This window comes from Pelophylax lessonae (genome assembly GCF_965119305.1).
Source record: "Pelophylax lessonae genome assembly, chromosome: 1".
Classification (NCBI taxonomy): domain Eukaryota; kingdom Metazoa; phylum Chordata; class Amphibia; order Anura; family Ranidae; genus Pelophylax; species Pelophylax lessonae.
The window spans coordinates 557,796,414-557,819,454 of NC_138768.1; the positions used below are offsets into that span (position 1 = coordinate 557,796,414).

General features: G+C 42.4%; 1 protein-coding gene across 1 annotated transcript in view; it reads right to left on the reverse strand.

The window, feature by feature from the left end:
• The window catches only part of LOC309553041 (beta-1,4-galactosyltransferase 1-like), a 212,855-nt gene extending 194,537 nt beyond the window's left edge, over positions 1-18,318 (reverse strand). Inside the window, exon 1 of the mRNA XM_082253940.1 lies at positions 18,113-18,318. Coding sequence (XP_082110066.1) covers positions 18,113-18,236 — 124 coding nt within the window. The 5' untranslated portion in view covers positions 18,237-18,318. The remainder of the gene's footprint in view (positions 1-18,112) is intronic.
• Positions 18,319-23,041: the final 4,723 nt, after the last annotated feature.

Sequence of the window (23,041 nt, forward strand, 5' to 3'; positions counted from 1 at the left end):
TGGGCACATGGCCTGAGCTTGCCCTTTACGCCTTGGAGGTGCTGGCGTGCCCTGCAGCCAGTGTATTATCTGAACGGGTATTTAGCACGGCTGGGGGCGTTATAACAGACAAGCGCAGCCGCCTGTCCAGAGACAATGTGGACAAGCTCACGTTCATTAAAATGAACCAGGCATGGATCCCACGGGACTTTTCCGTACCTTATGCAGAATAGCAATGGATACCGACCTTACCCACCCATTGTTCAATTTTTGCTCTTTCTCACTCTTTTGGGGTGTACCCTCATTTAAAATTTTTGAAAAGAAGCAGTGTTGGCTACCTCGTCCTCCTCCTCAGGGCCAGATTAATGTAGGGGCTATTGGAGCTGCAGCTCCAGGCCCCTACCTTTTATATAGGCCCCGGGTTGGCCATATTCACTGTTACCGCTCTTCTGTCACTTGTAAACACAGAAGTCTGGCTTCTATGCTCGCTTCCCCAGGCAGCACCCTCAGAACCTCCCCACACAGCGTGAAGGCCGGACAAGGAGGGACAGTTGGCGATGCATGGATGTGTTTATGGGCTTCAGAGACAGCATCCCATGTTGAATTAGGCATGCATGGCTGCACCCTTCCTCCTCTGGGTGCATGGCAAGGCACGGCCCTTAAGGCCCTTCAAAATCCTCAGCACCAAGCCCATGATGCTGTTAATCCGGCCCTGGTCCTCCTCCACCGCCGCTTCCACCTACACCGCCCATAGGTGTGCGCAGCCTATTGCATTAAGGTGTGCACCCCAAAGTTGAAATACACATGCATGTGTTTGCCAGCAGGGAGAGTAATGTATCGGGGCCATGTACCTGTAGGCAAGGAGAAATAGAGCAGAGCAGGTCCCAGGGAGATCTTTCCCATCTCCTCACTGGCAATGCTATGTGCCCTAGGTGATTAGGGTGTGCCCAGGCACACCCAGCACACCCTGTGCGCACGCCTATGTCACCGCCACATCCACCACCACCTCAACCTCCCTCCTACTCCATATGGGCCTCGTCCTTCAGAGATGAAGAAGAACATTGTTTTATTTTTCTGTTTTTTTTTGTTGTTTTAAGTTATTTCCCTATCCACATTTGTTTGCAGAGCACTTGCCATGCTCTTAATTACGTTTTGCTGCCATTTGCAGCACTCTAGCCCTTTCCTTTGGTGTTTTAGAGCCATTTTAGTGCCTTAAAGTTCGGGTCCCCATTGACTTCAATGGGGTTCGGTGTCCGGGAAAAGTTCGGTAAAAGTCCGGGACACGGACCCGGACTTTTTTTTAAAGTTCGGCCGAACCCGTCGAACACGGACATCTAGGTGTCCGCTCAACCCTACATAAGAGGAATTAGGAAAGACACCAGTTTTTATTGCGCCCAATGTCCCTCCCAACCTTGCCTATGCATCGGAGATTGCTTCAGACTCTATCACACTGCCCTAAAGGTCAAACCCATATTTCAATCAGACTGCCATTTTCCCTTTTTCAATATCTGTGCTGAATATTTTGCCTCAACCAACCATATCACTGCCTTCCATGTGAACCAACCCTGGCCTGTATATCGACTATGCCTCTGCCTGCCTTCTGTATTGTTTATCTGCCACATTTCTGCCTTTCACGTGAACTGACCCTGGATTATTTATCGATTATGCCTTAGCCTACCGTCTATTTCTATTTCTGCCTTTTACCTGCACTGACCTCAGCCTGTTACGACCATGTTTTTTGCCTGCCACTTAGACTGATCTTTCGCCTTGCTACTGTAGTAGTGGGATTCAAAATGACACAGGGGTCTCACTTTTGTGAGGTGCTTCAGAATAGTGTTCTGATATGAGAAAAACAGTTTTTGGTTTTCTCTGGGTTTTGTAATCCGGGAACAGGGTCGGGAGTCCGGAGGCTTCAAAGCGAATGGTGTGGGAGAAGCCTCTACTCCTGTCCTCATTCTTTCCCGACCGAGGCCCTAAGCTTGATGGTCCTGCCTGCTGCCTAGACCAATACGTTGGCTGTGCTGATAATATCTCTGCCTGCACTGACCCAGGGCTTTTTATGGAACATGTGCCTGTAGCCTGGACCAATACTTGGCCTGTACTGACCATATCTCTGCCTTTGCCTGTACTAATTATGGACAGTATTCCTGCCTGCTGCATGGACAATCCTTTCGCTGCTGCTGACCATATTCCTGCCTGCTAGCTGGACCAGTGCTTGGGTAGTGCTGACAATATATCTGCCTGTACTGACTATGGACAGTATTTCTGCCTGCTGCCTGGGCGATCCTTTCACTGTCACTGTCTATGTTCCTGCCTGCTGCCTGGACCACTGCACTGCTAAAACCACAGGTAATCTTTTGTTTATGCTTTGCTCAGCAGAATGTATTTTGGTATGTATTATACTATATGCTAGGGGACTTCAACAATGTGATAGGTTGTCAGGAATTTATGTGTGTGATTTAAGTCCCTAGGACGCATGATGGTGCTCCTTGGATGTTGGGCCCCTCTACATGGCTAGGCTGTGAAAAAGTCTCACACATTTGGTATTGCCCAACTCAGGAGGAATGGCAGAATGTGTTAGAAATATCCTATAAATTGACAACTTTGTGTAAATAAAAAAAGGTTTTCATTTTTTTCCCACATTTTCCAAAAACTTGTGGAAATAACAAAAAAATTACATGTTCAAAAGACCAATAATGCCTCATAGAATATGTGTTGGAGTGTTTGCTTTCCAAAATGGGGTTCTAGGGCCTTCAAAAGTGTGATAGGTAGTCAGAAAGTTACAGTATATGTGTATTTATGCTCCTAGAACTCTTGAAGGTGCTACTAGGATGTTGAGTCTCTTTATGTGGCCAGGCTGTGTAAAAGTATCACACATGTGGTATCGCCATACTCAGGAGGAGTAGCAGAATTTATTTTGGGGTGTCATTTTTGCTATGTACATGCTATGTGTTAGAAAAATCCTATAAATTGACAACTTTGTGTAAAAAAAAAGGTTTTCATTTTTTCCCACATTTTCCAAAAACTTGTGGAACAAAATGACATGTTCAAAAGACCCATAATGCCTCATAGAATATATGTTGGAGGGCTTGCTTTCCAAAATGGGGTAATTTTCATTGTCTTGGTGCTCTAGGGCCTTGTAACATAAATGTCAGATATAGGGTAGCTTTGCATTAACGAAATATGAAGTGATCTGTAGAAATAGTGAATTGTAGATGTAGTGTAATTTTGGGTTAATTAATGTAGTATCAGTCACACACATATGTCCTGTTATTGGCATCTGAAAAAGACGGGGCCCTTCTCTAGGATAGAGATGACACCTGGGTGCCAATTAAAGTCTCCCATACCAGTAAACAAGAGAATTTTCACTTCCAGGAGCATCAAAGAGAGGTCAGTGAGTCTACCTAACAGTCTACAGGCGTTTATTGCTATCATCAGATTAAAGGAATGTATTTTATCTCTCATAAAAGTTAAAATATTTGTGGCAGAGAGATGATATTCCAATAATTTGAGGAACCTGAGAATAGACATTGTTCTTCCTTGAAGCCAGTTCTGAACTGGGGAGTCCCTACACGGTTTCCGGTATGCTTCTACCACGGGATAAGCTTCGGCAAAGTTTATTTCTGTTTTATTCCTTTTTATTTTCATAGCAAATTATTGCCAATTGTGTGTCTTTATCTTTTTTTGTATTTTTTGTAACTCCTTTTGCTTTGTGTATATATTTTATGCACTGCCCACTTTCGGGGTATTAAATTATAAAATTAATAAGTGACTTCTGTGTACTAAGCTAGGACTCATATCGCTAGAGAGATTGTTGCATTTTAGTGCCTAATTGCTTGGTCTACGCTACATGCCAATCTGTATGCAATTGCACTGTGTGTTGGTGTGTTGGCAGATTGCATGCAGATTGTAAACCAGACGGAGATCTGCGTGTGTGTGGTGTCCCAGCAGACCAGTCTGCGGACAAACTGTTGGTTGGTGGCAGGCTGTCGTTTTTTGGTGTGTGGGTGTGTGAACAGTGGGAAGAGTTATTAACACCGGGGTTCTAGCTTGTAGGATAGCTGGAGGAATCCTTGTAGTGTGTGATAATTGCTAGACTGCTCCCCAACCCTTAGAGTGCACCGGATTGTATGTAAGATTTGTATCTGCCTGTGTATGGTCAGCCAGCTGGATTGGAGTGGAGTCTCCCTCTAGTGGTGACCAAAGGCAGTGCGGGCTGTGAAAGTATCACAGTCAGTCTAATTACTCAGTAGGAATCTCCCTTATTCCCTTATACTCCCCAGTCACGAAACCACGTCTCGGTTAGCTAGTCGCCCTGGGCGTAGCGAATCGTGACAGGCCTTCAAAAGTGTGATAGGTAGTCAGAAAGTTATATGTGTATTTATGCCCCTAGAACGCCTGAAGGTGCTACTTGGATGTTAAGTATCTTTTTGTGGCCAGGCTGTGTAAAAGTCTCACACATATGGTATCACCATACTCAGGAGGAGTAGCAGAATGTATTTTGGGGTGTCATTTTTGCTGTGAACATGCTATGTGTTAGAAATAGCTTATAAATTGACAACTTTGTGGGAAAAAAAAGAAATAAAATGTTTTTCTTCATTTTCCCAAGAATTGTGGGAAAAAATTACAACTTCAAAAAACTCACCATACCTCTTACTAAATACCTTAGACTGTCTGCTTTACAAAAAGGGGTCATTTGGGGGGTATTTGTACTGTCCTGACATTTCAGGGCCTCAAGAAAGGAGATAGGCCGTTAGTACATCAGGTGTGATCAATTTTCAGTAATTGGTACAATAGCTTCTAGACTCAATAACTTTCACACAGACTAAATAATATACACGAATTTGGGTTAATTTTACCAGGGATATGTAGCAGTATAAGTTTTGGCCCAAATGTATGAAGAAAAATAAATTTTTTGCAAAATTTTATAATAGAAACTTTAAAAAAGTGTTTTTTTTTTTCAATATGTTTGCTCTTTTTTTGCTTATATCACAGAAAAAAAACCCAGTTGTGATCAAATACAACCAAAAAAAAGATCTATTTGTGTGAAAAAACTGATAAAAATTGTGTTTGGTTACAGTGTAGCATGACTGAGCAATTGTCATTCAAAGTGTGAGAGTGCTGAAAGCTGAAAATTGGTCTGGGCAGGAAGGGGGTGTAACTGCCTCCCGCTGCTGCCAATGCCTCCCGCTGCTGTCTCAGACAATGTTCACTGGATCACAATGGGGCTCAGATAAGTATTTTTTTGGGGGGCTGCTGCACAGAGAAGGTTTTTTACATAGAATGCATGGCGGTAAAAAAAACCTGAGCGTTTAGAACCACTTTAATCTCTAGAGAATAAAACTTTTTTTTTTTTTTTCTTTAAGGGATAGTGGTTTTACAGTATTAATTTAGATGGTGTATACCATGTAAAATGTTCTTGGATAGTCCTAGGCATAGGCGTGCGCAGGGGGTGTGCCGGGTGTACTGATATTTTACCAAAGCCCTAAAAAAATAGTTGTAAAAAAATAATAAAGAATGAAATAATAAAAATAAAAAATACTGACACCGTCCTCTGCCCTACTGACACCAACCTCTGCCCTACTGAGAACTCCACTGCTCTACTGAGAACTCCACTGCTCTACTGACACCAATTAATGTTTTAAAACATTTGGGTGCACACCCTAATGCAATAGGCTGCGCACACTTATGGTTCTAGGGAAATAATTTAATTTATATATAGCAATACAGGTAAGGTGTATAATATTAGGATTAATTGCATTCTTTGTGATAAGCCCTACATAACAAATATACTGAAGTATGCTCCAGAATATAAGCACTACAACAAGGAAATTGCCATAGAAAAATTTATACAGTATTAACCACTTGCCTACTGGGCATTTTCACCCCCTTCCTGACCAGGCCAATTTTCAGCTTTCATCGCTGTCGCACTGTGAACGAAAATTGTGCAGTCATGTAGCACTGTACCCATATGAAATTATTATTATTTTTGTGGTATTTAATCACCACTGGGTTATTAATTTAAACAAAGAAAAAAAAAGACTGAAAATGTTGAAAAAAAAAACTTTTCTTCATTTATGTTATAAAAATATAGAAAATAAATAATATTTTTTCTTCACTGATGTGTGCTGATGAGGCTGCACTGATGGGCACTGATAGGCAGCACTGGTGAGCACTGATGAGGCTGCATTGATGAGGAGGCACTGAGGAGTTGGCATTGATTAGGCTACACTGATATGGTGGCACTGATGTGCACTGATAGGTGGTACTTATAGGTGGCACTGATGCCTGTTGATAGGCGGCACCAATGGCCACTGATATGCTGCACCAATGGATACTGATATGCTGCGCTGACAGAAACTAATAAACTGCACTGATGGGCACTGATTGGCACTGGTGGGGCTGCACTGATAATCAGGGTACTGATGAAAAGTGCCCTGATTATCAGTGTAAATGTGTGCTGTCACAGTATTGCCGGTTATTGGCTTTCCTTCCCTCACAGTGGCAGCACTGAGGAAAGGAAATGCCAACAACCAGCATTTGTTTACATGGGATTATAGGAGTTTAAGAAAGAAGCAGAGGTCAAATATGTTAAGGGATTTGGCTAAAAAAAAACAATGGCAGCCACTCAAATCAGTTTAAATATAGAAAAAAATTAGAAAGGTGCACATGGACAGGGCAAAATGCATATGAAGCTATAATAAATAGTAGTGGTAGAAAAAGTCTATCATTTGAATATATATGCCAGGACAGCCACAGTTCAGTTGGAACCTTGAGCTCATCCTTAATAGGGAGGACGGTTCACACAATAATAATTGACAGCGCACGGGAACTGACCCTTATGATTACCAGAGGGGGATCCAAAATCAACAAACGATTAATTAAAAAAAATAGTTTATTTAGATAAACCAGGAACATGAATGCACATTACCACACTGGGTCCTGGAGAGGGCAAGAGCACTGATGGAAGTAGGGGTGCCAGATGGAAGGTTCCAGGAATGCCAGATGCCAAGGCTCAAAGGAATAGTAGCTTAGGGAAAGCCATGCCTGACTTAGCTGGTGCATGGATAAGCCGTCACTGCGGCGCTTGAGGCACTCGTGCGGTGTCCGGAAGGAAAGCAATCATCCTACAAAGAACTAGTGTGGAGCGCAAGCGTCCCCGTTGCCATGACTATGCGTTTCGTGCGCATGCGCTTTGGCAAAGCATTCTGGAATTCCTGGCACCTTACATCTGGCACCCCTACTTCCATCAGTGCTCTTGCCCTTTCTGGGACCCAGTGTGGTAATTCATTCATGTTCCTGGTTTATCCAAATAAACTATTTTATTGATTCATCGTTTGTTGATTTTGGACCCTCCTCTGGTAATCATAAGTTTTAGTTCCCGTGCGCTGTCAATTATTGTTGTGTATTCCTGGAGCATCTTATCGTACGCTTTTTAACTGGCAGCATGGTGACACTGACTTTGCATATTGGAGTATAATTGTGTTTACCCTCCAGCATAGGTGTTATACTGGACAGCGCCTGGAATGTTTTGGTTAACTAATACGGTTCATTCAATGTCAATGAAAGGCATTGGGCAGGGCATACGTTAACATTATTTATATGGCCTACGTCCCATATTTAGCTCCTCTCCTTCTGCTATTGCTACCCCGCCTCTATTGCTGGCAACCACTGACTGTCGAAATGACATCCAGCAATTGCTAGATATCACTTAATATCAAAATGCAGCTGCTCCTGTTTAAAATGACACATGTAAATAGTCTGCAAGTATTCATTATATATTATATTTAATTTACATACAGATGAAAGTTATGAACATTAATCTGTGTATGATATCTTTTGGTTAAAGTTGAACTAGATAGACTAGTTATCAGCCTGACTAACTACAGTACATATGTCACATCAGTTAAGGACAGCTTTTTAAAAAGTTTTTTTAATAAAATGTATTTCCTTGTGGTTGGCTCTAATCAGTCCTATTTAAATCCTTCCCCCATTCTCCACTTTGCTATTATTGTTCTGCTGATTTTTTTTTTCACTGTTAATATTTACAAATATTTTTTTTTATTTGTTTTGTTTGCTATTTTTCTTCATTGTTGTGTAGCACTGCCCCCTTGAGTTCTGCTGGTTTTACACACTTTTGGATTCCCCTGGGTTACCCATAGCAACTGCAAGCAGAAATCTTAGCACTTTACGTTCTTGGCTCAGTCAATGGGTTGATGTTTTTGTTGTTTTTATTTTATATTAGGATGGGAGAAGGGATGAGTGGGATACTCCAACACTTAAACTATTCACAATTCTGAGGACTTCTAACTTTTGGATGCAGCAAGGCCGTTACTTCATCCTGCCACTGGATGAATCTGAGGTAAATGCTCTTTATAGTATTTCTCTTCAGGGCACTCACCTAGTACTCCCTTTTCCTCCAGCTGACACCCGTCCACTGACTACACTACTCCGGAGTGGTCCCCTTCCTGGGCAGACCCTTAGGCAAGATCCTCTGTACTCACGATACTGCTTTCCAGATTCTGGCAGTGCCTCAACTCCACCAGTATCAGCTCTCCTGGACCTCTGGGCTCAGTTCCACATCTTTGGCTAACCAGGTCGACCACCTGTGGCCACACACCCACTGCTTCACAAGAGGAGGCAGCCGTCACCCTCCTTCTGGGACTCTGCTTTCCTCCAAAGACCTCATGCACCTGTGCCCCTGACTTTTTATACCACACCGCACAATGCACCAAGACAGCCGTCTGTGCCAATCCCTGGGGCTGTATCAAAAGCCTGTGTCCTCATTGGCCAGGTTTCCTCAACTGTCCAATGGGCCTCCCCATTGGGAACAGTAGGGATAATCCCTCAGACCATATGAATCACACACTGGGCACACTGAGCAGACCTAACTCACAGATCCTGCTCCCTGTTAAGCAGAGTGCAATATAAAATTTACCTACTGCTCCTGTAGCACCCTGCAGGTAGGTGCTAGGTAAACGTATAGTGGGCCTTGTCTGCCTAACAGCAGGGCCATGGTTTCTGTTAGTTAGGGTGTCATGGGTTCAAGATGTGTTTGCTGAAGGGGAAGTCTCCCCACTGGCTCCTGTGAGAGGCTTCTCATAGGGTAGCGGAGGAAGCCCAATCAGGGGACACATTCAAGCTTGTAACTACCCCAGAAGGCAGATTATGCCACAAAGGATTCTGGGAATGGATATAAGTTTGGGGGAAGTGTGTGACACAGTATCTTTGGTGGGAGTAGAGTCCCAGGAGGGAGAGAACGGCTATCTCTCCTCCTGTCTGAGGAGGCGGATGTCTAGGGGTGTCGCCTGGAAATCCGGAGAGTGCTGAGTTGAGCTGAGGGGATCCGGTGTGCCGAGAACCTGTGGAGAGCAGGAGGGGTCCATTCCCAGGAAAGCCTACACAGGTCGTGAGTACTGAGGATTGCCCCTGGGGGTCTGCCTAAAGTCAGAGGGGACCACTCCAAAAGAGGTTCTGGGATCCAGTGTCAGCTAGCTGAGCAAAGGGGGTACCCAGGTTGAGGACCCTGAAGTTACTGAGGGGGTACAGAGTCAATGAACCCAGAAGAGTTCAAGGTTAAAGGGGGCACCTGCAGTTTGGGCCCTGAATTACAGAGTGTCAGTTGAGAGTTGCAGCCATACAGGAACCTACAACAAACTACCTCAAGTCAGTGCAGGTAGCCAGTGACTTTGCAGTACCGCAGTGTCAGTAGTTCTATGATCCACAGTCCTGGATCTTCTGGACTTAAAGTTGAGGATTCAGCACTTCTATCAAGTTACAGTGTGTTCTGAGAGTCAGTGAGCATTGGCTAGCGTCGGCTGGCGTCAAAACAGCGTTAATGGAATTTTTCCTGGATAAAGTCCCAAGTGTATTTAGTTGCGCCTAAGGAGTCTCCCCCTCATTCCCTTCTCCCATCCACCATCTACAATAAAGCCACAAAACAAAGATGCCAGAGTTGTCAATGTCTCAGTTCTCACGCCCAGGGTCGCAGCTCACATGGGCTGGAGAGGTAACCGGTAACAATGGCAGACCCACATCAGGCCACAGGCCTGGAAACCTTGCTACATTCCTCTGATAGGCAGACAGAGCCAATAACTATACTCACTCTCTAGCACCTACCTAGGAGGGTGGTACAGTTGCATAAGAAATATGCACAACTGAAAAAAGCAGCCATGATTTATACACAAGTGATTTTAGTGTAATTTTAAACGGGTCAAATTTGCAGAATACAATGCATCCTTTTTTATTACAGTAAATCCCCTTTTTTTAAAAAAAAAATAAATAAATATAAATGATCAAAATAGAAAAAGGACACTATATAGTTTTGTCTTTTGATTACATAGAAAATAAAAACAGTTATGCAAAACAGTATTGCCAAATGAAATCCTAATTTGTCTTCCCAAGACAATGTATGTATTACGCGTAGAAGGGGAGGTTCTTCTCCCTATTTAGAGGCACAGTGGATGCAGGGTCTTTTAGATAACGTTCATCCTGTGGAGGGAATTGATTCAGTGAAAAACATTTTTGTGGTCTCTACACTTCTGGTAGGTGTGTTTCTACATACAAGGTTACAATATTGTGTATTTGATGGAGTGAATGTATTGTTATTTCAGGTTTGTTTATCTCTTTCTTCCAGTGTGCTTGAAACATAAGTATACCTTGTCTGGGACAGGATTTATTTACTCCCAGGGATATGGACCTGGGGAGCCTCCCCCTTTACGGTTTTCAGTACCCATGTACTTCAACTCTCACCGTCCTATGAGTATGGGATTAACATCTTTTTGTTTCCATACTGATTTTGATTCAGCATGGTGAGTTTTTTCATTTACATATGTAGCACCCTACGGGTAGGTGCTAGGTAAATGCATAGTGGGCCTTGTCTGCCTAACAGAAGGGCCATGATTGCTTTTTGGTTAGTGTCATGGCTTTCAGGTGTGTCTGGAAGAGGGGAGTCTCCCCACTGGCTCTGTGAGAGGCTTCTCATAAGGCAGTGGAGGAAACTCAATCAGGGACACATTCAGGCTTGTAACTACCCCAGAAGGCAGACTCTGCTGCAAAGAATTCTGGGAGTGGGTATAAGTCTGAGGGGAGTGCGTGACTCAGCATCTTTGGCGGGAGCAGAGTCCCAGGAGGGAGAGAACTGCTGTCTCTCCTCCTGTTTGAGGAAGTGGATGTCTCGGGGTGCTATCTGAGAATCCAGAGGATGCTGAGTTGAGCTGCGGGGATCCGGTGTGCAGAGAACCAGCGAAGGGAAAGAGGGGCCCAGTCCCAGGAAAGCCTACACAGGTTGTGAGTACTGAGGATTGCCCCTAGGAGTCTGCCTAGTGTCAGTGGGGACCACTCCGGAGAAGGTTATAGGATCCAAGTGTCAGCTAGCTGTAAAGGGGGTACCTAGGTTGATGACCCTAAAGTGACAGAGGGGGTACCTAGTCAGGGGACCCTGAAGAGTTAAAGGGGGCGTCTGCAGTTTGGGCCCTGAAGAGTCAGTGCTCAATGTGTAGTGCATCAGTTAAGAGTTGCAGCCATACAGGAATTCACAACAAGCTACTTCAAGCAAGTGCAAGGCAGGAGGGAGTAGTCGGTGACTTTTGAGTGCAAGTAGTGTCAGAAGTTCAATATTCTACAGTCCTAGATATTCTGGTCTTAAGTCGGAGTTCCTGCACAGCTTTCAGAGATACAGTGTGTTCAAAGCGTCAGTAAGCGTTGGCTAGCGTCGGCTGGCGTCAAGACATTGCTAAAGGGCATTTTGCTATAAAAATGTCTCAGAATTGTACATAGTCGAGCCAAAGGAGTATCCCACTCATTCCCTTCTCCCATCCCCTAAAAATACAATAAAACAACCAAACAAAGATGCCAGAGTTGTTAATGTCTCAGTTCTCACACCCAGGGTCACAGCTCACATGGGCTGGAGAGGTAACCGGTAACAATGGAAGACCCACATCAGGCCCAATGCCTGCAAAACCTGCTACACATACTTTTATTGGGTGGCAGATCTGGTTTCTGCACTGGTGCTTATTTATTTTATTTTCTGCTCTTTGGTTGCCAGTTTTGAATATTTCTCTTTTCCTGACAGTCTCCATGGCAGCCTATGTGTGGGTTAACCCCGCCTCCTCTCCAAGGGTATAGGACCCCCCTCCCATAAATTTCAGCTCTCAGGTACAGCCAGTGTTCCTTTTTTGTCCTCCTCCAAGGACCTACATTTTGGATGTTTTATCTATGGCCGGCTCACCTCAAGATATTTGGATGGTGTCTGTGTGTCCAGGGCCCAGCCACTGGCGGGTGAGTGACACTTAAAATCCCCCAGCTCTCAGCGGTTGACTGAAGGTTGGCTGGCATAGTCTGACAGGGTCTGAAGATTATCGATACAGCTCTTCATGGCAGCGGTATTTGTTGTTTATGTATTTCTCTCTATGTCTCTTCCCTGGTGCTAGCGGTATTTTGTGGCCCAATGGCGCTGGAATGCTTTCTGCATTTCAGGACGCCTTCCTCTTCCTCCTCTGCTGTCACCGGCCAATCGGACGGCCGCTTCCCGGTCCCGTGCATGCGCAATGCATCGCGAACGAAGCCAAGGCTTGCAAACAGCTGTCAAACCCCAGTACCCTTGGGAAGTACTGTGGGCATTGCAGCAGCTTCCCTGTGTCCCCTGCTTCCTTGCTACTGGTATGTGCATGGGATTGTCTGGTGTCTGACATGCAGAGGGGGGGAGGGGGAGGAGGATGGTGTACATTATACTATCCACTGTACTATCCCTTTGTCTGATGTATGCTACCTTCTTTTATCAGTCTGGTTGTTTGGCCTGAAGTATGGATCCTGCATCACCGCCCTCCTGTGGCCAGCCCTCTCATAACAGGTGGGTGCTGGGGTTTTCAGGGGGGGGGGGGGGCGGGGAGGGCTAGCTGGTTCCTGGTTCATGGCTAAATCCAGTGTCTCCCCAATTATTTCTCTTTCTCCACCAGTTCTTCCAGGTCTGGAGCACCTCAGGATAGGGACCCTGTCAGACCAGGTAGGAGTTCATCCTCCAAATCAAGACGCCATGAGTCTCCATCAGGGAGCAGGCTTCAGAGGAGACACTCTAATTCCTCCTCCAGACACCATACACAACGTCATGGTCACCGCACAAATCAGATAGCTTGTTGGGGTTGTGGGGCGCAAGTCCCTTTGTGAGCCATGCTTAGCTAGCGCAGCCAGTGAGAGGGAGCCCGAGGACCACAGATTGGAAACCCTGGTGAAGAGGGTGGTACAACAGTCCCTGAAAGAGTGAGTACTCCAGTACATGGTCCCACCATATCCAGTTCTCCAGCTGAAGCGCCTGAGGATCAGGGCCCCTCTCAACCGAGTCTTGCTTCTGTGAAATCATCAGACAGTGATTCTGAAGAGGAAGGGACAGTGGGAGGCTTTGAGTTCACCCTAGTGCCGCCCTTAATCAGAGCCATTAAGGAAGCCCTAAAATGGGAGGATCCTGTGTCTCCCCAGAAGAAGCAGTGGAAGTTTTTCAAGCACCTAGGTAAGGAGCGCATCAACTTCCCTTCCCTTACTGAGCTGCAAGAGGATGCCTGGATAGGAAAATAGACTTGGATCTGAAGAGAGTCTATGTTACGGCTGGGGCAGCCTGTAAGCCTGTTATGGCACTAGCAGCCATGTCCAAAGCCATCGAGGTCTGGGTGTCTGATATCGAGGCCAAACTAGGGAGAATCTCAGATGAAGCAGTTGAGAACTCTCCCATCCATGAGCTCAAACTGGCATTCGTCGATGTTCTTCGCCTCTTATCCAGGTCAATCCAGCTTCTACAGGCATGGTGTAAAATCCTCTTTGAGGGTACATCTCTCTTTGGTAATAAATTGGACAGCGCCATAGCAAAGGCCACTGGCGGGAAATCGGGCTTCCTACCACAAGATAGACGCCTGTTTGGCCAGAAGAAGCCGCAACCTAGGAGGCAATACTCTGAGAGATCTAGAGATGCTCGCAGAAATTGGAGAGGAGGTCAATCATCCTCTCGAAGAACGTCCAGGAATCCAGCCCCCTCTGGGCAGGAAACCACAAAGTCTTTTTGAGATTGGGCCCATTCTGACATGCCAGGTGGGGACACGTCTACTCCACTTCCATCATGTCTGGGCGGCCTCAATCTCGGACTTCTGGACCGTCAGAACGGTTTCTACAGGTCACAAGTGGTCTTTTCTGGCGGATCTGGTTCCCCGGTTTATTACAACTCATTTGCCTTAGCAAAAAGAGAGAAGAGAAGTCTTTCTCGCTTATGTAGACGCTTTGGTGTCTCAAGGAGCGGTGGTCTTGGTTCCCAAACAGGAGAAATTTCAGGGCATGTACTCACCCCTCTTCCTGGTACAGATGAAGAATGGTTCCTGGAGGCCCGTCATAGATCTCACATATCTGAACAAGTTCATAAAGAATGAAAAGTTCAAGATGGAGACTCTCTCCACCATCCAAAAGGCGGTGCTGCCAGGGGACTGGCTTGCCTCAATAGACCTCAAGGATGCGTACTTTCATGTACCTGTGGCAGACGACTTTCACAAATATCTCCGCTTCTCTGTTATGAACCGACATCTTCAGTTCACATGTCTTCCTTTCGGCCTCTCTACTTCACCGAGAGTATTCTCCAAAGTTCTCCTGGCTGTGTTGGCTCATAAGATTAAGAGGCATACGTCTACACCATTACCTAGAAAATCTTCTGCTTTTGTCTGAGGACAAATACCAGTTACAGGAACACAGAGATCAGGTCATGACGACCCTCACGGAGTTTGGCTGGCTGTTGAACCTGCAGAAGAGCCAGCTGGAGCCCACTCAATGGCTAGCCTATCTAGGGGCTCAGTTCAACACCGTCAAGAGTACAATCTCTCTCCCTGTGGAGAAGATACCGGTGGAGCGCGATGCGGTCCGGGCCTCGCTCTCGATACCGGAAGTGATGCAACACGCCTCGCATCACTTCCGGTATCGAGAGTGAGGCCCGGACCGCATCGCGCTCCACCAGCAACGCTACATGCTCGTTATTGTTCACCAATTTGTGAGTACCTCTCTTATGTATGGATGAATAAACCCTGTTCATACAATATTACACTATATGCCTTTTTATTATCTTGGTATCCCTACTCCATTGAAAAAGAGAGAGACCGCACTCAGAGATGTTAAATAAAAATCCTTAGGACTCCTTTATTCTCCATAAATCCAACAGACAGCAGACAGACAGTGCAATACACGAACAGACGTGTCGGGTTGACGCGTTTCACGATAAAAATCGCTTATTCATAACCACACACCTATTCATAACCACACTCCTCAAGGTGTGTGGTTATGAATAAGCGATTTTTATCGTGAAATGCGTCAACCCGACACGTCTGTTCGTGTATTGCACTGTCTGTCTGCTGTCTGTTGGATTTATGGAGAATAAAGGAGTCCTAAGGATTTTTATTTAACATCTCTGAGTGCGGTCTCTATCTTTTTGGATGTCTACATGCTTGGATGGCGGATCTGACCTGCACCGAGTGCTGAACTTGCACCTGAGCGGCTTTCTTCCTTGTTTTTGCTTCCATCCCTACTCCATTGGCACGAGTGTCACCCCGTGGACCTAGGATCCCACTGCCCACTGTTTAGATCAGGATCCCATTAGGCTTCAACCACCCTCCCCAGGAATCCTTACCTCACGGGACCCACACAGAGACTACGCAGGACGTTTACATCTGGAACCGGAGGAGGACACTGGGAGTCACCCATCGGATCACCATCTTTACCCGCTCTGTACCCCTGTGTGGGGTGGGTACTTCTGGTGAGTGTTCCTTTTACTAGAGGGGTCACTGAGTACCTCACCGCCCACCAGGGGGTCACCCATCATAGGTGTTCATTAGAAGATTACCACTGGCTGTTTACCTTGGACTTTTTCAGTCACAGATATTTATATCTCTATAATTGTCACTTCACCCCTATACGTGTATACAGACTATATGGTCACATCTGGACTACTTTGCTTTTTGGATCACCACACATTTATAAATTAATTTTGGTCACCAATATTTATTTATTTATTTATTTATTTGTCACTAACACTTATGCACAGCACTTTAATTGAATAGATATCATATATTGTATAATATTTACTTTGCCTTTATTGTGAAATATTTTTTATTTTTTATATAATTTTTTTGAGATATTTCTTGGATTTATTTTCACTATTCTTAGTTCTGCTTTCACCAGCATCACTTACAGATATCAATTTGTGTGGCACTTTGTATTATTACTTGCACTCAGATATATATCATATTTTTTCCTTATCTGTACATCTAACACAGTTGCAGATACGATATCTTCTAACGATTAATCTACACCAGTCACTTTTTTATATATACACTATCCTTGGTTTTGACAGTGCAATATATTTATTCAGCACATTAGCACTTCACCAGCACCCCTAAACTCACCCTATCAGGCAGCGCCACTTCCCTATTCTTTCATATATCTTTTTATAGTTCTCGGACTATATTCTAGGGAGGCAGCAGCCGTAATATCCTTTACCCAAACGGACCACAAGCGCGGAGTCTTTTACACATTCATACATATATTTTTATTCGCTTTATTGCAGAGATTGGCATGGCTAATGCTATCTAATTAGCAAGCGCTGTATTTGGCCTTTTTAAAAGACCGTTCTTTTGACAAGTTTACTTTATACTGTACAGCAGCTGCTATACCTTTATTATCAGATTCTCCTATAAATACACCTATCATACACCTTATCTTTGGCGCGTGGAATATACTTTGTATATCTTCTACACATTATATTTTTATTACCCTTTATGGGTTCTTTTGTCACCTTTTGTCCCATACACTTTCTTTACTTTGATTTCCACTTATCCACTCTTTTTTTCTTTTAAAAATGTTTTTGTTGTTTTTGTAGACTATTTTGCCGGTTTTTCATACAGGTTCCCTGATGTCATCATATGCCGTTTAGTATTGTAGGAGATTTACAGATTGATTTTAAATAAAGGGTAAGGATATACATATGTGCCTTTTGGTTTGAGGAATAAACATTTTTTTATTCATTTTCCCTGGGGGTATCCCACCCTGCCCCCTTTCGGCCTTCCAATTCTTCTGCTCAAACCAATCAAAATACGCTTTTTGCGATTTTTTTTTACCAAACATATGTAGCATAAAACAAATTGGCCGAAAATGTTAAAAAAGTTTGATTTTTACATTTTTTTGGGGGGGAATTTCATATAAAAAAATGTGAAAAATATTGTTATTTTTGCAAAATTGACGCTCTTTTTTTGTTTATAGAGCATGATCAAAAAATCGCACAGGTGATCAAATACCACCAAAAGAAAGCTCTGTTTGTGGGAAAAAAAGGACGTCAAATTCGTTTAGGTATTTGCACGACCGCGCAATTGTCCGTTAAAGTCACGCAGTGCCAAATCGCAAAATACCCCCTGGTCAGGAAGGGGGTAAAATCTTCCGGGGCTTAAGTGGTTAACCTTAAGCCTTAAAACTTTTAATTAAATTAGGGACCAAGCACCATTCCACTATGGAATATTAATAGAATCAGAATTTTTAGCACAATTGAGACCTGATTACTGAAGAAGGACTTTTTCACCATATGGTTGCTTCAATTATCCAATCAGATTTAAGAAATATACCTGTTTTAAATTTCCCCTGGACTTATCTGTGCATTAAAGTAAGTAAACACAAGCTAGGGTAAAAATCACTTCTATATAAATTAATCTTGGAGTATATATAGCAAATATAAATCATTTTTGAAACAAAATTGGATATAAGTTCAGCTATGATTGTTTTTTTGTTGTTATATAGGTAATCCTGTAGGCTGCTCATAAATCATCTGTAGCATAATATACTGTTTATTAACCTTCAATTTATATAAGTAACAGTAAATAAAATGTATGTTTAGTGCGAACTAAGTTTAACATTGATATAAAACTGGCATTAAGATTACAGGTTTAGAAGAAACAGACATAATAGAAGCTTTTTAATGAATCATAAGAACAGAACAATGTTCAAGTGCCAGGAATTCATTTCCATTTAAACTGGAATAAAGTAAGATAATTTTTTTGTAGCAATACTCTTCTAAAACAAAAAGCTGTCATTGTTTTAACTAAAACTTTATAAACTTTCAACTTACTTTTTAGATTAGTGGTTTTAATAGTAATCTTTTCCATATATTTGTCCAAGTAAAGATATTTCAGGCTCAGCAGAAATAAAACAGAGATACACATAAGAAGCATGAGAGGTTTCCAGTAATCCATCCTTCGATATATTTGTAATGTTTAACGCTTTATCATAAATAAAATGAATAAGTATAGTGCACCTCCGATATAAGCTGCCATGCACTTCTTACGTGTAGCACATAGCAATAAACACGCCCTATTTTAACCTTGTCATTCTGCATCCCATTGTATTAACTCTTTTTTTGCTACACACCAGGAAATGTTTACTTCTAAGTCGAATGCCTATTAAACAATTGTTTTAATTGATTTTAATCAAATCTTTTTAGGTTGAACTCAAGTTTAAAGCATTCCTAAACCTGAGAATAAAACAATAACTATTTTGCAGTTTACCATTCCTTAGATGTGGAGCCAGTATTCGTTTTAATGTGTCTGTTTTTTTCTTATATTTTCACCTGGTGATACTTCCAGTAACACACTTCCTGTCCTAGGGCAGTGAGGGCGAACCTTGGCACCCCAGATGTTTTGCAACTACATTTCCCATGATGCTCAACCACACTGCAGAGTGCATGAGCATCATGGAAATAAAGTTCCAAAACATCTGGGGAGCCAAGGTTCACCATCACTGTCCTAGGGGAACAACACTCATTCACTGTACTGTATTTATGGATGAGCATTTTTGCCCAACTAAATTAGAACTACAGAACACCTCTCCTCTTCTCATCTAGATGGGAGGGGACTGTAGTCCTTAGAGATAGCTGAGAATAATGTAACTGATAAGAATGCAGCAAAGGCAGACAGCGCAGGACAATATCAGATTTCAAGATTTCTAGCAGGGTAAACAAATACTTATTTCCACTGTTCAAGCAGATGTAACAATTTCCCTGGTATGTTTTAATCAATATATTACAATGAGAAGTATAGCCAAAGCTTTCTTGATCATACTTCTCTTGTGGGTCAAGGGAGTACACTAACTTTTGCACTCATGTGACCTAGAAACAGTCTAAAGTAGGCTATATGTGCATGTCCAGCCAATGAGGTCTCCTCCACGCTGATAGGTATCCTTCACAAAGGCAACTAATCCAGTTAGGCTCCAAAATTTTTACCATGGAATGTAAAGAACAAGGAGGCTCATTATAGTATAGTATTTTCATTTAATAGGTAATGCATAAGTAAATTAAAAACACTTACAAAATCGTAAAAGCTAAAAGTCCATTCGTACAGCAGGGATGCCATTCCATGTTCCACCTGTGTTCCAAGTACAGGGAGGTCACTTCCTCTACTTGGAATGCAGGTGGAACACGGAACGGTGTCCCTGCTGTACGAACGGCCTTTTAGCTTTTACAATTTTGTCAGTGTTTTTAATCTACTTCTGCATTACCTATTAAATGAAAATACTATACTATGAAGAGCCCCCTTGTTCTTTACATTCCATGGTAAAAATCTTGGAGCTTAACTGGATCAGTGGCATTTGTGGAGGACACCTATCAGCGTGGGGGAGACCTCATTGGCTGGTTATGCACATTTAATTTTATTGTTGGTGAGTAGGTATTTTATATATCGGTGGTGGAAGATCACTTATCACAACTCACGGTCCCTGGAGAAGTTGAAATTCTTTACAACTATATAACCAATTATAGCTCCCTGGTGTTGATGGACATTATTCTTAGCACTTACTAGTTAGTGTCTGGTAGCACGGTTTTCTATATAGTAATTTATTAATTATAATGTATATTCTATAATATATTAATTTCACGAATTGGCCTATTATGGCTTTTTAACCTGCTGCTTCACTATGTCATTATTTTTGTTATTTTATTATTATTTCTATTGTTACACAAGTGTAATTTACAATACAAATTCATTGAATTTTTCTATATTAATTTGACCTATAACAACTTATCTATATTTTTGTAACATAGACACAGTGATTGTTTGAATAATCCAGGGTGCGCAGGTAATAAGCAATAGTTTATAGAGTGGGTTATAGCCCACTGTCAGCTAATGTCACAGAGTCGCTCCAGGCTCTGGAACTATATCAGCAAATATGTTGGGATCCACTCAGATGCCTTACTAATGCTGAGATATGATGCCAACTGCTCTAACCCCTTCCCCAGCCCAGTCCTCCAGTGAGCATTAAAGGAGCAGAGCAGACAATGGTGACTAAAAATCACTGCTCTCCACTCCAAGAAGACCAAGAACTGAGCAAATCAATGGTCATGTGATCGCTCTGTTCCCAGTCTTAGAACCAACAGGAGACAGCTGCAGCATCACACCGATGCTGCAGCATTGAGGTGTGTATGTAAGTGTGTTATCAACCCCATACATCTCCTTTAACAAACCAAAAGGGAACCAATATGGGAAGTTCATTCTGTGAGAACTAGCTTCAAGTGATAGGGCTTTAAGGACATAGACACTCACTTTTCCTCTTTTATTAAGTTCTGTTCTTTCCCTATTTTATTTAAAAGAAAGTTCCATGAAAAATCAAAGGGTTTCCCTCGCAGGGGTATTCAGCATTTCTCTCTCACACAAAAATACACATGAAGCCTCCTGGCTTACACTTGCACTGCTTCTTGCTGCTCTGGTTCACACCTCTCTAATAGGTGGAACCGTCCTGACTGCTGGCCAACGAACTCCTGTCTGCTAGAGTAGAGTCCAGAACACTAGTCAGGTGATTCTTAAAAGCCCAGCGCACACCTATCCATATAATGTTCTAGTGGTTCTGAAAACCAGGACCAAGGATTGGAGATTATATCCCACCCAAGCCTCTAAGAAATGGTTCCAGGTACCAAATCAGCTTTCCCAGCTGATAAGGAATCTGTAAAGTCAGTTTCACTGGAATGATACAAGTTTCCTGGAGCCCCTTAACCTGCCTGGATGAGAATACTGGGTAACTAACTCTTTTTAAACCATACGCCCTGCCACAAATGTTAAGGTTTACATACATGTTAAAGAATCGATTGGTCAACTTTTACCCAGCAGAAATCAAGGTTATGAAACTGGGGTGTCGGAACAAATTTTGTTTTGAAACCTCTGTTTTTATTTTTTTTTTATGTACGCTATATGAAAAAGAGAGGGATTGAGCAGTGAAATTTAACTAGAGTGTGGTTTGAAAAGAAATAACAAAAAAAATGTCACAAAGGTAACCCAAAATAAACAGGATTCAATAAGAAAATTATAGTCTCTACAAAATACATTTAAGAATAGCTTACACAATCTCTAATACCTTCGGTCCAGGTCAATGGTGGCAGTTCCACAAAAACACTTGAAAATAAGTTAAAAAGTCCATTACCATTTGTAACACAACCCCTTTTAAATTTCTTATGCACAAAGATATGTGAGTGTTTCAAAGACTCAAAAGGTTCCAGATAAGTAGGGGACAACTCAACTTCAAATAGATACCTTTGAAATAACACAGTTTTGTAATCTAAATGTCTGTTTTGAGAAATGCTTGCAAGTTGTAAATTATAATCCAATGCAGCCTTCCTTTGAAAAATATGTAAGTATTTATGCATTCAAATAGAAGCCAATGTTTAACTGAAACCTCTCCAGACACCACGCAGCTTTTCAAAGGAAGTTAGCATAAATTTACCGAATCTTTTGGGTTAGTATAGTAACATAGTAATCAAGAGACACATTGTAATAGACGCAAACTAAAGGCTTGTTGCATGCAAACTGTGAACCTGTATGTGTACATTGTACAGCCCTCATTACGGTTTAGAGGTAAAGTATTAAAACTCTAAACCGACTGTAGATTACAGGTGATTACAGAGAATGTTAGCAAATCTTCATAAGTATACCGCTCCGATATGAAGGTATCATAATCTCTCTTTAAATAACTTGTGGAAGGCAACTTGTCAGATGTAAAGTAATATCTCCACATCAATTGTACTGTAGGTAGGTGTTTACAGAGAATGTCGGTAAATATTCATAAGTAAACTGCTCCCATATACAGATATCATAATCTCACTTGCAATAGCTTGTGGGAAGCAGCTTATCTGTAAAACATGCAAAGCAAATAATCAAGTAAAATTAGAGTGACTCACATGCGGCATACTTAACCCAGTTGCAAGGATCAACATTATGCAGATAATAAACCTTCTATCTTGGAAGTTAATTATAAGCAAACAGATAATATCTAGTAATTATGTTGCAACATAGATACTACTTAGGAATTACAATTTTTAATGTATATCCTATTCAATATAAATAAAAAATGTGCTGTCACTTTAGGTAAAAATCGATTGACAAACCAGTCAAAATATCAGTACATAAAATTATACATATGAAAATTCAATAGGAAAATGTATACATTTATATAAATCACTATGTATGTGCAAACCATATGGTCAAAAAGTTCATATTCAATAAATTCATAATAAAACATGAAATGTCCAAATGCTTTCAAAGTGCCCAGTGCTCAAAAATATAAAGTGCTCTAGTGCAAAATGTTGCTCTTTAGACAAGTATAGATGGCCTCTTACCAAACAGGGGAAATCTCAAATTATAGAGATCAACTGCGCTAAAAATATCCTGGCTAGCCAGCGCTCTCACCATAAATCACCATCAACTATCCGGGTACTTCAGGGACCCCTTCAGTAAGATGTAGCCATTAAGTGTCCACAGCAGGAATACACACCAGGAACTTTATTCCACACCCGAGTATTCAGCACCCATATGTATTAAGCACAGAGAGGGAGAAGCCACATAGCGTAATATTGCAAAGGAATTACATTTTGTGCAAGAATAATAATGCGCTTACATGTATCAGTAAAAACAGTGTACAAAATTATGGACTATTAGGCGCGCTCATGTGTGATGATGGGGCATGCTTGTGCGTGATAGGAGGCAGAGGACATGGCTTTGGGGGAAGATATGAAGAGGGA